Here is a 17,644-nt window from a genome sequence, read left to right as displayed (position 1 = left end):
CAAAAGGACACGTGCACGCCAATGTTTGTAGCAGCGCTATCACCAATAGCCATATTATGGAAAGAGCCTAAATATCCATCAACTAATGAATGGATAAAGAAGATGTGGTATATATATATATATATATATATATATATATATATATATATATAGGATGGAATATTACTTGGTGACCAAAAAGAATGGAATCTTGCCATTTGCAACAACGTGAGTGGGACTAGAGTGTATTATGCCAAGTGAAATAAGTCAGAGAAAGACAAATATATGATTTCACTCACTGTGAAGTTTAGAAACAAAACAGATGAACATAGGGGAAGGGAAGGAAAAATAAAATAAGATAAAAACAGAGATGGAGAGGGAGGCAAAACATAACAGCTTCTTAAATACAGAGAACACACTGAGGGTTACTGGAAGGGAGGTGGTTGGGGGGAAGGGGCAAATGGGCGATGGGCATTAAGGAGGGCACTTGTTGGAATGAGCACTGGGTGTTATATGTAAGTGATGAATCACTAAATTCTACTCCTAAAACCAATACTACACTGTATGTTAACTAACTTGAATTTAATTAAACTTTTTTTTTAAAAAAAGCCCTTCTTTTCAATGACCCCATTCTTTAAGCCATTTATATAACAAATATTTATTGAGCACTTACTTTGTGCATTGTTCTGGGTGCTGGAGAAAAGACACATTTTTTGCTTTCATGGAATTTACTTTTTAGTATTAGAAGCATGAAATTAACATATAAACAAAAAAAGTCAGGCCCCGTAAGTGTTTTGAGGAAATATAAAGTGGGATGAAGGGATAGAGTGAGAGAGGGTGGGGATGGGGTAGTCAAGAAAGGTCTCTTGATAGGTGACTTTGGGTAAGACCTGTTTGAGAGGCCTACTGAATTAGGGGAGACTGTATGGGACAGGCAAGAGAGGTTACAAAGGGCCAATATGTAATTATTTGAATTTGGTCCCCCTGAGATAACCAGTGTTTTATATTTCAGAGTGGTTCTGTGCCCTCTCAACATTAATAATGTCTGTTCTCAGCCTAAATAGACTAATGCCTTACTGACTTAATTATGATTATTTTGCCTCTTTCTTAATATAGATTGCTGGCTACAAAGTGATATAAATAATTATTATATATGAATATTTATACATACATATATATAATATATATTGCATTGTTTCCATAGTAAAACTTGGTAATTTTCAATCTCTGTGGCTCTTCCTTCTTCCTGCCCTTTCTCTCTCCCTTCCTACCTCGTTCCTTCGTTCCTTTTTATCTCTAGTTGAAAATTCCGTAGCGGCTGATAATATTGGTCTTGGTTCATTGACTTGACTTATGAGGGTGTACCAATAGTACTGGGAATAAATTGTGTTACTATGAGATACTTCCTTTTGTTTTGGGCTGTGATGTCCCAGGACTGTGTTTTCACAGTTTGTCTAATGAGTGGCTTGTGTTTTTCCAATTTTAGGTTACTACACTTGTAAATTGTCCCCAGAATCCTTCTAACAGGAAAAAAGGACGTTCAAAAAGAGCCAGAGTCCTTCTAGCTTCTGTGGAGGAAGCGACTTGGAATTTATTAGACAAGGGAGAGAAGATTGCCCGGGAAGCCACAGTTTTAAAGGAAGAGCTTACTACTGTACTTGAGGAAGTTCGCAAAGAAAGTGAGTACTCTAGTCCTGGTCAGGAGCAAACTGTATATCCTTAGGGTGTTAGTTACGGAATTAGATTTGTGAGCATTTTGTTTCGTTGACTTGAGTTTATTAGTCTATCTGTAGAGCTCTGAGGAGCTGGCTGTGGGAAGCTGAGTGGCTTATTAGTCAGCTCTAAGACTCAGAGTACTACTTACTCCTGGTTCTTCCCTTGAATTGTTGAGTCCCTGCAGGCAAGTTCTTCCCCTCACATGCCATAGTTTATCCATAGTAAGCAGAGAGAAGTGTATCCTTTTTTGTCATAGAATATAACGACATATGACTAATGAAGCTGAAGATGTGTTTGTCCATACATAAATTCATTATAAAGTTTCTTGTTAATAGTTAGAGGTATTAAGTTACACACCTGACTACTCAGAAGTACATTTTTTATTTTTTCATTTTCTAGAGGTTTAGATTTTCTAAACTTAAAAAGAAATGCTTTGCATAAACTATGCATAACTCATGTTGCTGCTATATGAATATTATAAAATGAAAGTGTACATGTCACGTTTTAATGTATTTACTTACATATGATAATAGAACAATTTCATAATGAATGTAAGTCTCATTTGCAGACTCTTTTTAAAAGAACTGCCTTATTTATATATCAGCTTGCTGCAAGAAACTATCTTGAGAGGATAAGAAAACTTAAATATTCATGTTCAGTTTTATAAAAGAGACTTGGGGTGTTCATATATTTCCCTTCCCAACATAACTTTATGAAAATCAGAAAATGTTAGTTAGTTAAATAATTAAAATGAATATACTAGCTATAATAAACCTTAGGTCAAATACAGGAGATTTATTTTTTATTTGTTATATACTTTATATATGACTTATATTTTACAGGGTCTCTTCAGAAAATATGAAGAAAATATAATGCCAAAGATAATTTCAAGTGAATTCATCACTCCTCCCTACCCCCTACCACTTTAGACCCTATCTTGTCTTGTCTTCTCTGGTACCATTATCCACATAGTCACCCAGTCAGTTTAGACTCTTTGTTCTCATTTCACTCTCTCTTCCAATTAGTCTCCAAGTTCGACAAATTCTTTCTCCTTTTGTCTCTCAGATCTTTCCCTCTTTTTCATTACTGATGTTGCCTCCTGAATTCAGGATTATTGCGTTAGCATTACTGTATACTAAAGCCAAATACATCTTTTAAAAAGGAAAATATAGTTATTTTACTTCCCTGCTTAATTTAAATCCTTTTTAAGCTTTTGAAGGATTAGGGGTATTATCTTTCTGGATAAGGTTCAGGCTTATAAATCTAGCTCACTCAGCATTGCATTATTTGGCTTCTATCATTCTCTCCCTTTTCATTTCCTGATTCTGGCCCCCTCTCCAGCTTCCAAACAAGAATTTGAAGTATTTTGAATGGTCCATGTTGCCTTATGCCTCTGTACCTCAATTCTTACTTATTGCACCAAACTCAACCCAGGTCTTTTCTAGGAAGTGTGTACTGACCTTGTGATGCTCATTTAGATATCCCTCTTCTGTGTCCCCACAGATTCTGAGCATCTGCCTTTAATAGGATTTACTACCCCAATACACCAAACATTGATTTATTTGTTCAATAAATCTAGACTTTTAATTCGTGAAGGTGGCAAATACCAGGTCTTATGTGATGAGAAGTACCTGACACATAACAACCACCTGATGTTTGTTAAATAGGTAAAACAATTGAAGCATCATTTTGCCATTTTGTATTATAACATTTTATAATGATTTTATCTTTGTTTTTATGACAAATTATCTCTCATGGTTATGGTTTTTTTTAAAAGTTTATTTATTTTGAGAGAAAGAAGGAGAGTATGTGCGTGTACACAAGCAAGCAGGAGAAGGGCAGAGAGAGAGGAAGAGAGAGAGAATCCCAAGCAGGCTCCGTGCAGAGCTCAATGCTGGGCTCGGTCTCTCGACTGCAAGAGTCAGATGCCTAACTGACTGAGCTGTCCAGGTGTCCCTCATAGATATGGTTTCTTTCCTGAGTGTTTTCGTAAGGAATATGAACGCTATTCTGGTATTGTTTTTCTCAGATAATGAGATCTATCTGACAACATAGTTTTTGTAAACCACCTCATAATACTATGTAAGACACTGGTCATTCTCAGCAGGAAAAAATAAAAACATTAATTGGCATGAAATGGCATATATTTTTTTTTTAAAAGTTACCAGTTTTTGACTCAAAAAGCAAATTATTTTAAAGAGAAGGTCTCAAAGAGAAAGTATGTGTGGCTTCTAGGATTATGCAGTATATCCTTCCCTGTGTTCTATTATAATGTGTGAAATCATATTATCATGTGATAGATGTGGCATATGCTGTGTACACAACAAATGCATTTGGTTAAAGATCACCAAGTGCTTTATACTCTGATTTGTTTTGACAAACTGCCAAATTGAACTACTGCCATTTGAGTGTGGGAGGAAAGCAGTGAAATGGCAAATGGTTCTGGAATTTGGGGAATGGCCAATGCTTATCCTATGGATTGCAGAGATAGTAACAGTGAGAGCACTGTTCCGAAAAATTTGGAAGGAATTTTAGCTCACTGGTGAAGTTGAAGTATCAGGAGAATGAATTCTGATTCAAGCGCCTCTTTGATACTAGAAACATATTTTAGTTTCCTGGTTTTTTTTAAGGGCTTTGTCCGGTGGCGAAGAGCAAATATTGTTTAAAGTATTTGAAAAAGTGAAAAAATATTAGATGTAGGGGGTATTTTTATTTTTATTTATGTATTTATTGACTTATTTTCAAAAAGAATTTTTAGACTAATCTAGAAAATTTCTTCTATTAAAGACAGTGTAATTTATGTAGCATTACAACAGAATTCTGTTTTATTCTGTTTAACTGACTTTAGTGGCTTTAGTTAGAGATGTGAAGTGATAAATAATGTAGACATTTGATTACCTAAAGAACTGGCCTGTGGAAGATGGGACCTGGATAGTAGTAGGGAGGATGGTGAAAGGAAATGTCATATGTGAGTAGAGCTGTAGAGATCCAGCAAAAGTGGCCCACATAGTGATCATTTTTTACTCATAATCTTACAGTTTGGCCCTATACCTACATCCATACAATGGCCAAGTATTAAAACCAGTATGTTTTAAAAACAGTTTTAGAATATCACATAACAATTAGCTAGGAATTATCTAAAAATTGTTCATAATGTTTGGATTACACATGTTTTGCCTATAGCATATATGCTACCTTCATATAGCCTCTACTTCTAAGTCACACATTTGGTTACATTTAAAGTTTTTTAAATGTTGAGAATAAGATCAGTACAGAAAAGTGCATACATTATCATGAACAACTCAATACAGTTTCACAATATAAACACACTAATGTAATCTCTACCCAGATCAAGAAATAGAAACTTACCAGAATCCTGGAATCACCCCTTGTGCCTATTAGTTACCACTTCTTCACCTCAAAGGTAACCATTATCCTGGTTATTACATAGGTTAGTTTTTTGCTTCTTTTTGAACTTTACATAAGTGGGATCATATAGCATGTTATCTTTTGAGTCTGGCTTCTTTTTGTTCAATGTTATGCTTGTGAGATCTCATCATATAGTAGTCCATTCACTTCATTGATGAATAGATTATAGTTTATCCATGTTACATAGATAGACAACTGAATTTTTTCAGTTTTTGGCCTTAATGAACATTGTGGCTATGTACATATTTGTGTATTACTTTTGGTGCATTAATATAGATATTCCTGCTGGGTTATACTTAAGATGAAATTGCTGGGTCATAAGGTATATACTCAGCTTTAATAGATTTTATCAAACAGTTTTCCAAAGTGGATTTTCTAATTGGCACTGTTATCAGTAATGTAAGAATTCCAGTTGCTCTACATTCTTATTAACTTAGTGTTAGCAAGTGTCAGTGTTTTTGATTCAAGTATATGTAGTGGTGTTTCATTGTAGTTTTAATTTGTATTTCTCTGATGAGCATTGTGTGCTCTAGATATGAGACTTTTGTTAGTTGTGGATGTTAAAAACATCTTATTGCTTTCAATATATCAGCATTTTTGATACTCAGAAGTAATTTTGATAAATTCCAATTAATTATTTTATACCTTTATGGATAGAATTTTTTCTGTTCTGTTAAAAAATTTTGTCTACTGCAAGTCAAGAAGATATTCTCATATGTAGTACAGGCTTTATTGTTTTACCATTATGAATGATGTGAGCTAGGAGTCATGATTCTTTTTTTTTTTCATATGGGAATTCAATTGATCAAGTATTATATGGATGCCTATGGAAGTTTGTTTCAGTATAGTTATTGAAAAAAATTACTCTTTCCCAATTGAATTATTTTTGCACCTTTGTTGAAAATCAGTTGACAATATCTGTGTGAACCTATTTAGGAACTCTGTCCTGTTTCATTGATTTGTGTATCTATCCTTACACATCGTCTTGATCACTGTACCTCAGAGTAAGTATTAAAAATTATCTTGATTTTGTAATTCTAGTGAAAATGTAGAGACATTCAACTTCATTAGTGATCAGATATGCAAATGAGGTATATTTTATGCAATTCAATTGGCAGATATTAAAAGGTCTTTTAAAAAGACTTTGAAGTAACAGAATCTTTTATTGCTTGGTGGAGTGTAAATTGGTACAACCACTTTGAAAAACAGTTTAGACATCACTTTTGTTAAATGCCAAAGTTCTCTCCATCTCTCTCTTTCTCTCTCTCTCAATATATGTATATATTGATTTGGTGTTGTTGGTGTATAGAAATGCAATTGACTTTTTTAGATTGGTACTTGTTCAGGTATTATCTCTGAAATGAAACATGAAGATCGTTATTTTTAAATAGTTTTTTAAAATGTTTTTTTAAATTTATTTTTGAGACAGAGAGAGACAGAGCGTGAGCAGGGGAGGGGCAGAGAGAGAGAGAGGCAGACACAAAATCTGAAGCAGGCTCCAGGCTCTGAGCTGACAGCTCGGCACGGAGCCCAACACGGGGCTCGAACTCACGGACTGTGAGATCATGACCTGAGCTGAAGTCGGACACTTAACTGACTGAGCCACCCAGGTGGCCCAAGATCGTTATTTTTTTTTAATTTTTATTTTTTAATATATGAAATTTATTGTCAAATTGGTTTCCATACAATACCCAGTGCTCATCCCAAAAGATGCCCTCTTCCATGCCCATCACCTACCTTACCCTCCCTTCCACCCCCCATCAACCCTCAGTTCTCAGTTTTTAAGAGTCTCTTATGCTTTGGCTGTCTCCCACTCTAACCTCTTTTTTTTTCCTTCCCCTCCCCCATGGGTTTCTGTTAAGTTTCTCAGGATCCACATAAGAGTGAACACATATGGTATCTGTCTTTCTCTGTATGGCTTATTTCACTTAGCATCACACTCTCCAGTTCCATCCACGTTGCTACAAAGGGCCATATTTCATTCTTTCTCATTGCCACGTAGTACTCCATTGTGTATATAAACCACAATTTCTTTATCCATTCATCAGTTGGTGGACATTTAGACTTTTCCACAATTTGGCTATTGTTGAGAGTACTGCTATAAACATTGGGGTACAAGTGCCCCTATGCATCAGTATTCCTGTATCCCTTGGGTAAATTCCAAAATACCTATTGGGTATTTTCCCATTCTGTTGGTTGCCTTTTAGTTTTGTTGATTGTTTCCTTTGCAGTGCAGAAGCTTTTTATCTTCATGAGGTCCCAATAGTTCATTTTTGCTTTTAATTCCCTTGCCTTTGGGGATGTGTCAAGTTAGAAATTGCTGTGGCTGAGGTCAGAGAGGTCTTTTCCTGCTTTCTCCTCTAGTGTTTTGATGGTTTTCTGTCTCACATTCAGGTCCTTTATCCATTTTGAGTTTATTTTTGTGAATGGTGTGAGAAAGTGGTCTAGTTTCATTCTTCTGCATGTTGCTGTCCAGTTCTCCCAGCACCATTTGTCAAAGAGACTGTCTTTTTTCCATTGGATGTTCTTTCCTGCTTTGTCAAAGATGAGTTGGCCATACGTTTGTGGGTCTAGTTCTGGGGTTTCTATTCTATTCCATTGGTCTATGTGTCTGTTTTTGTGCCAATACCATGCTGTCTTGATAATTACAGCTTTGTAGTAGAGGCTAAAGTCTGGGATTGTGATGCCTCCTGCTTTGGTCTTCTTCTTCAGAATTACTTTGGCTATTCAGGGCCTTTTGTGGTTCCATATGAATTTTAGGATTGCTTGTTCCAGCTTCGAGAAGAATGCTGGTGCAATTTTGATTGGGATTGCATTGAGTGTGTAGATAGCTTTGGGTAGTATTGACATTTTAACAATATTTATTCTTCCAACCCATGAGCACGGAATATTTTTCCATTTCTTTATATCTTCTTCAATTTCCTTCATAAGATTTCTATAGTTTTCAGCATACAGATCTTGTACATCTTTGGTTAGATTTATTCCTGGGTATTTTATGCTTTTTGGTGCAATTGTGAATGGGATCGGTTTCTTTATTTATCTTTCTGTTGCTTCATTATTAGTGTATAAGAATGCAACTGATTTCTGTACATTGATTTTGTATCCTGCAACTTTGCTGAATTCATGTATCAGTTCTAGCAGACTTCTGGTGGAGTCTCTCGGATTTTCCACGTATAATATCATGTCATCTGCAAAAAGTGAAAGCTTGACTTCATCTTTGCCAATTTTGATGCCTTTGATTTCCTTTTGTTGTCTGATTGCTGATGCTAGCACTTCCAACACTATGTTAAACAATAGCGGTGAGAGTGGACATCCCTGCCGTGTTCCTGATCTCAGGGGGAAAGCTCTCAGTTTTTCCGCATTGAGGATGATATTAGCTGTGGGCTTTTCATAAATGGCTTTTATGATGTTGAAGTATGTTCCTTCTATCCCGACTTTCTCGAGGGTTTTTATTAAGAAAGGATGCTGAATTTTGTCAAATGCTTTTTCTGCATCGATTGACCGGATCATATGGTTCTTATCTTTTCTTTTATTAATGTGATGTATCACGTTGATTGATTTGCGAATGTTGAACCAGCCCTGCATCCCAGGAATGAATCCCACTTGATCATGGTGAATAATTGTTTTATAAGCTGTTGAATTCGATTTGCTAGTATCTTATTGAGAATGTTTGCATCTATATTCATTAGGGATATTGGCCTGCAGTTCTCTTTTTTTACTGGGTTTCTGTCTGGTTTAGGAATCAAAGTAATGCAGGCTTCATAGAATGAGTCTGGAAGTTTTCCTTCCCTTTCTATTTTTTGGAATAGCTTGAGAAGGATAGGTATTATCTCTGCTTTAAACGTCTGGTAGAACTCCCCTGGGAAGCCATCTGGTCCTGGACTCTTATTTGTTGGGAGATTTTTGATAACTGATTCAAAAACTTCGCTGGTTATGGGTCTGTTCAAGCTTTCTATTTCCTCCTGATTGAGTTTTGGAAGAGTGTGGGTGTTTAGGAATTTGTCCATTTCTTCCAGGTTGTCTGGTTTGTTGGCATATAGTATTTCATAGTATTCCTTGATAATTGCTTGTATTTCTGATGGATTGGTTGTAATAATTCCATTTTCATTCATGATTTTATCTATTTGGGTCATCTCCCTTCTCTTTTTGAGAAGCCTGGCTGGAGGTTTATCAATTTTGTTTATTTTTTCAAACAACCAACTCTTGGTTTCATTGATCTGCTCTACAGTTTTTTTTAGATTCTATATTGTTTATTTCTGCTCTGCCCTTTATTATTTCTCTTCTTCTGCTGGCTTTGGGGTATCTTTGCTGTTCTGCTTCTGTTTCCTTTAGGTGTGCTGTTAGATTTTGTATTTGGGATTTTATTTGTTTCTTGAGATAGGCCTGGATTGCAATGTATTTTCCTCTTAGGACTGCCTTCGTTGGGTCCCAAAATGTTTGGATTGTTGTATTTTCATTTTCATTTGTTTCCATATATTTTTAAATTTCTTCTCTAATTGCCTGGTTGACCCATTCATTCTTTAGTAGGGTGTTCTTTAACCTCCATGCTTTTGGAGGTTTTCCAGACTTTTTCCTGTGGTTGATTTCAAGCTTCATAACATTGTGGTCCGAAAGTATGCATGGTATGACCAAGATCGTTATTTTTAAAAAGAAGGAAACATTTGACACATGGAAACACACATGGCCTGTTTCATTGGGATCCCTTATGATAGTAAGACTATGGTACTTTATTTGGCTTATATGGGAAACTAATTTTACAAAAGTAATGATACAGTATGCAACATTTGCTGTTCATACATGAAATAGCAAAAACCAGGAATTATAATGGGTGTGTGTGTGTATATATATATATATATATATATATATATATATAGGTATGTATATATATATATATATATTTTTCTATTCATAAACATTTCAGTTTGCTGTTTGGAAAAGAAGATAACTAATTATTTGGGTTTAGCAAATGTCTTAAATATTTGTCAGTTAAATTTAAAGTTGTAAAGGAAACTTGAAATTTATTTTAAATGTAACTTAGTGGTATTGTGAGATCCCTACAGAGGGTAGGCGTCTCAGTTATCCTGGCTTTAGCCTTGCCTTCAGCTAGTAAAAAAAAAAAATTAGATAGAATTGTATATTTGAATTACAACTGGAAAAAAAAGACAATCTTTTGTGTTTTGAATCATCAATGCTTTGATTAATAAAAAGGAATAGGACAAAAATCATGTGGAATATTAACTAAATCTGGTTCAGAGTTTGTTGTAATCTGAAATAAAATATGGGCATGGGGCAGCTGGGTGGCTCAGTTGGTTGAGCGTCTGACTCTTGATTTCAGCTCAGATCATGGTCCCAGTGGATCGTGGGATTGAGCCCCATGTTGGACTCCGTGCTGAGAATGGAGACTGCTTAAGATTCTTTCTCTCTCTCACTTTACCCCTGACCCTGTTTGCACTCTTTTCGCTCTCTAAAGAAATATGGGCTTACTATGAGAGAGAAGGGTTGTAGAAAGAAAGTGAATAATCAGTATTTCATTGAGGAATCATTAAGAGGGAGAAGAGATGATTACAAAAGAAACCATATTTAGGCTTTTTAGACTCTTATGCCCTTTTTCTGTTCATTTGTAAACATTTTTTAAGTGTCTGGTATTTACCTATTTTGGTTAAATATTTGGAATCTGTATTTGGCTTTATTTTGGGCCCTGGGACTATAGAGATATATAAGATATGCCCTAGGTATTAACAGCCTACTGGGGTAAATAGAACATAAACAGTTCTATTTATGTAATAAATAGATTTATGTAATAATAAATTATGTAATAATGTAACAAACATTATTACAATAAACAGTTGTAATAATGTCTAATAAATGCTATTGTAATAATATGTCTCAGAGGCTGTGGAAGCACATATGAAGGAACAATAAAATAGTGTTTCTAAACTTCCATTTTCCTTTATTTTACCATTAAGTAGGGAAAGAGGAGTCTCTCCCATATGAGTACAGGTGAATACGTATATAATTTATAGGAAGATGTGCTGTATGTTTAGCCTGTCTTTTCTCACAGAGTTGCATTTATTTATGTTTTATTTTAAAAATTTAAAAATTTATTGAAACTATTGAAACCTTTGTATAGGTCGGGCTCTGTTCTAAGTGCTAGGCTCTCAGAAGTGAACTATATAGACAGGCTTTTCCTTTTAGTGGGAGGACAGGTAGTAAACAAGTAAACAGACTTAATTCTTAAAGGATATGAGATTCTTTTTCCTTTGAAAATTTAAACATAATGGTTTTCTCATGAAAACACTGCTTTATCTTAATACTTATACATTTTTAGATTCCTGCTTGAAATATTGTTGACCTTGAACAATGCAGGAGTTAGGGATGCTGACCCCCATGCAGTCAAAAACCCATATATAACTTTGACTCCCCCAGCACTTAACTAATAGCTTACTGTTGACCAGAAGCCTTACTGATAACATAAACAGTTGATTGACACATATTTTATATGTTATATGTATCATATGCTATATTCTTACAATAAAGTAGAGAAAGTGTTATTAAGAATATTGTAAGGAAGAGAAAATACCTTAAAGTACTCTACTGTATTTATAAAAAAGCCACATATAAGTGGACCCATGCAGCTCAAACCTTTGTTGTTCAAAGGTCAATTGTAAAATAAATAAAAATGTATATGTATAAAGGGATAATTAATTTGAGATTTCAACAGTGTTCAGAGAAAGATTAAAGTTCCACATTTTTGTATACTGCTCAGACAGGCTAAGATGCCTACACAGGTGTAGCATAACACTAATCTATATACTTTGGTATGAATTATCTGGAATGTACAGTTTAACACCAATAGCCTTGGCAATTATTACTACCAGAGCCAGCAACTGGAAACATGTACTGTAGGCTTCATGTTGATATATGTCAAGTGGAAAAGGGCTTGCAAATTTGTTGGAATCCTGCCTCTGCTAAAATACTTTCACATCTATTTTTAATTGTAGGCCTCCACCAAGGCTACTGTGAGCCAATTGGAGGCCTAGGAAGATTAATGAGGAGATTTTTGAATGCATTAGAGCCCTCTAACTATAGCTTTCCTTCCCAAATATGGTGCTATGGCATTTTATACTAAAAGAAATGCTATGCTATCTAGCCTACTAATGCAGGAGCCTCCCAACCGTATGTTTGTAAAATTTAGGCCAGCAGCAGCTGATTAACTTGCCCCAGTTTGCATGGCTCATGAGTATTTCTAGCAGGATAGGTGATGTTGCTAGTGGCTAGGGAGGGACTGTCCCCTCCCTGGTGAGAAGTAAATGTTTGTATTGAAAAATGCACATGTTTGTTATGTGCATATGTATTCAGGCATTTAAAAATTTTATCCCTATTTGTACATTTCTGTAGTTTTTCATTTTAATGATTTGCAACACCCTAGGTTTATAGACTTTTTCCCAGTAGGAATTAGAAATCAAGACTTAGTATCATCCATATTAGTCAGAGAAAACGATTACTTCTAGAAACGATTATTCCCAGAAAATGGTATCCTGGAAGTGTAATTAATCTTTCTATCAGTATACTTGGGTACTTACTTAAACAACAAATGCCATTATAGAATTTCCAATATTGAACCTTTAAAATGTTACCTGTTGCCTCCCTGATTATTCATTGCATTTTTATTTTTGTAGAGGGAAAAAAAATGTGTCCTACAGAAAATAGAGATTTAAAAAATTTGCTGGTGTCATTTTGGGTCATCTGTGTTGAAAGATCTTATCTTTTGAAGCTCAGCTGTATTGAAACTTTATTTATAAAAGAAAATAGCAGTTCATTTTTAGCTAACTGTCCCTAAGGAACAGGTCAGCTTTATCTACTGTGCTCAACAACATTGCAGTTAGGACTTAGATAAAATGTTTGGTATTTACCACCAATTACTCACAGCCTATATATGGTTTCAAAGGCGACAGCTGTTGCCTCATTATTTCCATCTATTGCTATGTTGATGTTGTGTATATTTAACTGTTATTATATCTCAAGAGTGTTCTTAGATAAGCATAAAGTCACAAATACAATAATCTTTCTACCAAATACATTGTGTTTGAGGAGATGCAGTTCATTCTTCATTTGAAAGGAGATGATGAACTCTTGTTCTAACACATTTTAACATGCATGCATGGTGTCTTGTAGCTGGCAGAATGTTTATGGAAACACTTCCATTGAAGACTGATGAGCTAATTAGCTACATTGCTTGTAAACTACTAATTGCTGGAACACACTCAACATGGCATCCCTTAGTGTTCACTTGAAATATCTGCAGCAGGCTTTTCTTATAGTGCATTTGATATTCTCAGCAAACTCCATCTTGAAGTGTTGTGTGGGCATTTGCAAAGTACTTGATGTGTGTATGCAGCCGTCTCATTTTCAGTCACCTGATAAGTTGGACCTATGACATATAGACAGGCTGATTTGAGAAAAGAATTACAATGTCCATTTTGAAACTAAGAGGTATTCTGTAAGCCACATACCATTTACTCTGATGTATACTTCAGAGGTAGGAGTAAAGATTTAATGCATATTAACAGATTGATTTGTAAATGAGGAGACCTAAAGCTAAAATATGAACTGAAATCTCAGCTGGTAGAGAGTCTGAAATCAAAGGTGCGATTCATAGATTAGCCATGGCTTTGTTTTCTTTCATGACTGGAGAGATGGCACTACTCTGTAATCATTTAATAAATGTGTGCAAAGGTAACAGAGTAGGTGATCTGAAGTTTATCCTTATAGATGGTAAGTCTGAACATTTTTATTTTGTGGAATATTTTAGTGTTAAAGAGTGAATTAAGCTGTTGGCAATTTCTCAGTGTCAGAAACAACAATTTTTAGAATTTCTGTCCTTGACTCTTTCTTCTTGTCTCCTTTTTCAGTTTCAAAGGAAGTGGTATTCTTTTTCGCTCTGTAAAAATTTCTAATCTTTACTTGGATCCTAGTATACTTCTTCTCTTCTTTTGAGAGACATTTCTTCTATAATTATCTTTTCTTTTTCTAGCATGTTCATTCATATGCCTTTTCACTGGTTCTTTCATCACACATATTAGCTTGTTCATGCTTGACTATTGGCAAGTATTCAATAAATATTCCATTTCCTGATGGACCTAGGGGGTGTTATGCTAAGTGAAAAAAGTCACTGAGAAAGACAAATGCTATATGATTTTGTTCATATGTGGAATCTAAAAAACAACAACAAATGAGTAAACTAACAAAAAGGAGAATTAGATCTGTAAATACAGAGAACAAACTGATGATTGCCAGAGGGATTGGGGTGGGGGATGAGCAAAATGGGTGAAGGAGAGTGGGAGATACAGACTTCTAGATATGGAATGAATAAGTCATGGGAGGGGTGCCTGGATGGCTCTGTCAGTTAAGCATCTGACTTAGGCTCAGGTCATGATCTCACAGTTCGTGGGTTTGAGTCCTGCATTGGGTTGTGCTGACAGCTCTGAGCCTGGAGCCTCCTTCAGATTCTGTGTTTCCCTCTCTCTCTCTGCCCCTCCCCTGTTTACACTCTGTCTCTCTCTCTCTCTATCTCTCTCTGTCTCTCAAAAATGAATAAACATTAAAAAAATTAAAAATATAAATCACGGGAATAAAAGGCACAGCCTAGGGAATATAGTCAATGGTATTGTAATAACGTTGTATGGTGACAGATATGGTAAGCTACATTTGTGGTGTACATTTGTGGTGAGCATAGTGTAACATATGTTGAATCACTATGTTGTATACCTTAGACTAATGTGACATAGTGTATCAGCCATACTCAAAAAAATTCAATTTCCTTTGGCATACTCTTTTTTAAAAAAAATTCATTTATTATTTTTGAGAGAGAGAGAGTGAGAGAGAGAGAGAGAGTGTGTGTGTGTGTGTACTCATGCATGCACGTGAGCGAGGGAGGGACAGAGAGAGAGGGAGATAGAGAATTCCAGGTAGGTTCCCTGCTGTTAGTGCAGAGCCCAATGTGGGCTCAATCCCACAAACCATGAGATCATGACCTGAGCTGAAATAAAGGGTTGGATGCTTAACCGACTGAGCCACCCAGGTGCCCTAGTCCATTCTCTTCTTAAACTTTGAATCCTGTTTCACCTTTTCTGTTCCTCTTCTTTGGTCTATTTGTTGTTTTCCCCTTCATTTTTAGGATGTTGTACACTGAATTTTCTTACTACGTCTCCACACCCTTCTTCTCTTTCCTCCTTCACTTTCTCTTGTCTCCTATGATTTTTCTTAAGTCTAAGTCTCTGTCCTCTCTTTTTTCCTTTCCTTGGGCATCTTTTTCATTCTCAGGACTTTAATTATAACTACTTTGTTGACAACTTTTAGTTCTCATATTAAAGCTTTATTGCCAAAAGCCCTCTGTTTTTCAGTCATTTTTCTACATTAACACATAGGTAATCATGCCCAATGCACTCCCACAAATAATGGTCTTTCTTGGGAACGTTTGATGCTCAACATACTAGTTAAAATGCTACTTCCTTCTTCCCCAGTGAGAAGTGATATACACTGTAGTCAATACCACTGCTCTCACCATTTAATAGGTAGTTCCACTTAGCTATTTTGGTATTACCTTAAATTTATGTATAAACTGAACTCATCATCTTGCACAAGCCCTATACAAACTTTTGTATCTCTAGTATCATCTGACTTGAACTCTCAGCACATTTGAGACAGTTGATTATTTTCTCTTTCTAAAATACTCTGTTTCCTTGAATAATAGAGAACCACACAGTTCTCATTTTCCCTCTTTATCTCTTTGGCTACTTCCTCTCTAGCTCCTAAAAAAGGTTGAAAAGGTTCCCAAAAAGGTTCATCTTTTTCTAAGTGGTCATATAATGTTGGAAATTCTCAAAGCTTTATCATTGTATAGAATGCATGGAAAGCAAAATGGGAAATCAATTTGTAATGGTAGATTTGTATAGACCGTGGAGATCCTTGAATAGCAAGATAAAGATGCTGAAGCACCACAGGAAATTTTTGAGTCAAGACAGTGACAGGACTAGGTCTGTGCTTCAGGAAGATTTATTTGGCATTATTATATAGAAGATAGAGAGGTTACATCTCCACAGTGCCTTTCTAATGATGATAAACAAACAACTGTAATAATATTAGTATTTATGTGTCTTAATGAGATAATGTACGAACAGCTTTGATCACAGTGGTGGGCACAGACATTAATCCTCACCATACCTCTGTGAAGTAGCTACTATTGTTATTTTTATTGTGTAGTTGAGGAGAGTTGAATTTAGAAAGAACATATGACTTGCTTGAGGTCACCCAGTTAGTTGCCAGAGTTGGGACTCCTTTCATGATGCTATATTTAAGAAGTACTTGTTGACTGTTTGGTAATTATATATATCTATTTCTCTTTGTTTTTGCTGTCATTTAATATATGACAGTTAGTTATATGTTAGTCTAATCCCTCCAACTATCTTTGGAATTGCTTGAGAATAATGCTCTATACAGCCTCAAACTGTGCTCCCTGGAAACTAGTGTTCCTGGAGATGCTAAGAGCTCTTCTGTGAGAAAAAGCAGTTAAATAAACTTCTAGAACTCTAGATTAAAATTTTTAAACAGGGCTCTCTACCAGAGGATTTCTCAGTCAGTGCATTTAAAATGCTAAGTTATATTGCAAATATCCAAGAAGGGAATTGGTTATAATCCATATCGATAGGTTGGGTTCCCTAGAAGTAGCACCTAAGATAAGGGTTCTTGTACAAATGATTTAATGAGGGAGTCCTGTGTGAAACCTATGAGGGGTTGATGGAATCAGGTTAGGGTGGGGAAGCAGCTGAGCAAAACTGAGCTAAAGCTGTCCTGAAGTATGGCAAATACTAGTCTAAGGTGGCTACTGACCACTTGAAATGTAGGTAGTGTGGCTGAGGATCTGAACTGTACATTTTACTTAATTATAGTTTAATGCTTAAAGGAACAGATACTTTATCAGTTACTAGAAAACTTTGAAATATGGGTATGAATCTACTTTTTCAACTGTAAATTTGCTGAAATCTAAATATAGATCAAATATTTGTGATGAAAATTTAGCATTTGAATTGAGATTTAAGAGTAAAATACATAATGGATTTCAGAGACAGTATGAAAAAACATAACATCCCAATAATTTGTATACTGATAGCATGTCAAAATGATACATTTTAAATATTTTGGTAAAACAATATAATTAAAAAATTCATTTTACCATTTATTTTTACATTTTTAATGTTTAAACATGTTTCTTACTATTAATACTTGAAAGACTGTACATTCTAAAATATTTTAAGTTGTGTATGTGGCTCACATTAATTTTCTGTTGGACAGTACTGATCTGAAATCTGTCTCTTCCTGATTGTACAGGGAACTCTGGAGAATGAATGTCTCCCTTTGAGGCAAGAGAGCCAACCTTTTGTGTTTCAGCATCAGTTAGTCCCTGATTGGTGGCCATTCTTCTCTTTACCCTCCCTCATGACTTCTAGGCACAATGCAGTTT

At 35.3% G+C, this 17,644-nt stretch overlaps 1 protein-coding gene across 4 annotated transcripts in view; it reads left to right on the top strand.

Moving 5' to 3' along the window:
• The window catches only part of CTNNA3 (catenin alpha 3), a 1,797,955-nt gene that overhangs the window by 132,496 nt on the left and 1,647,815 nt on the right, over positions 1-17,644 (top strand). For all 4 annotated transcript variants that reach the window (XM_045437558.1, XM_045437556.1, XM_045437557.1 and 1 more), the window contains one exon: positions 1,466-1,658. In XM_045437558.1, the coding sequence (XP_045293514.1) occupies positions 1,466-1,658 (193 nt within the window). The remainder of the gene's footprint in view (positions 1-1,465; positions 1,659-17,644) is intronic.

The sequence above is a fragment of the Leopardus geoffroyi genome, chromosome D2 (genome assembly GCF_018350155.1).
Source record: "Leopardus geoffroyi isolate Oge1 chromosome D2, O.geoffroyi_Oge1_pat1.0, whole genome shotgun sequence".
Taxonomy (NCBI): Eukaryota; Metazoa; Chordata; class Mammalia; order Carnivora; family Felidae; genus Leopardus; species Leopardus geoffroyi.
The sequence above is the reverse complement of the archived record's forward strand: the minus strand, read 5'-3'. Positions and strand labels throughout refer to the sequence as shown.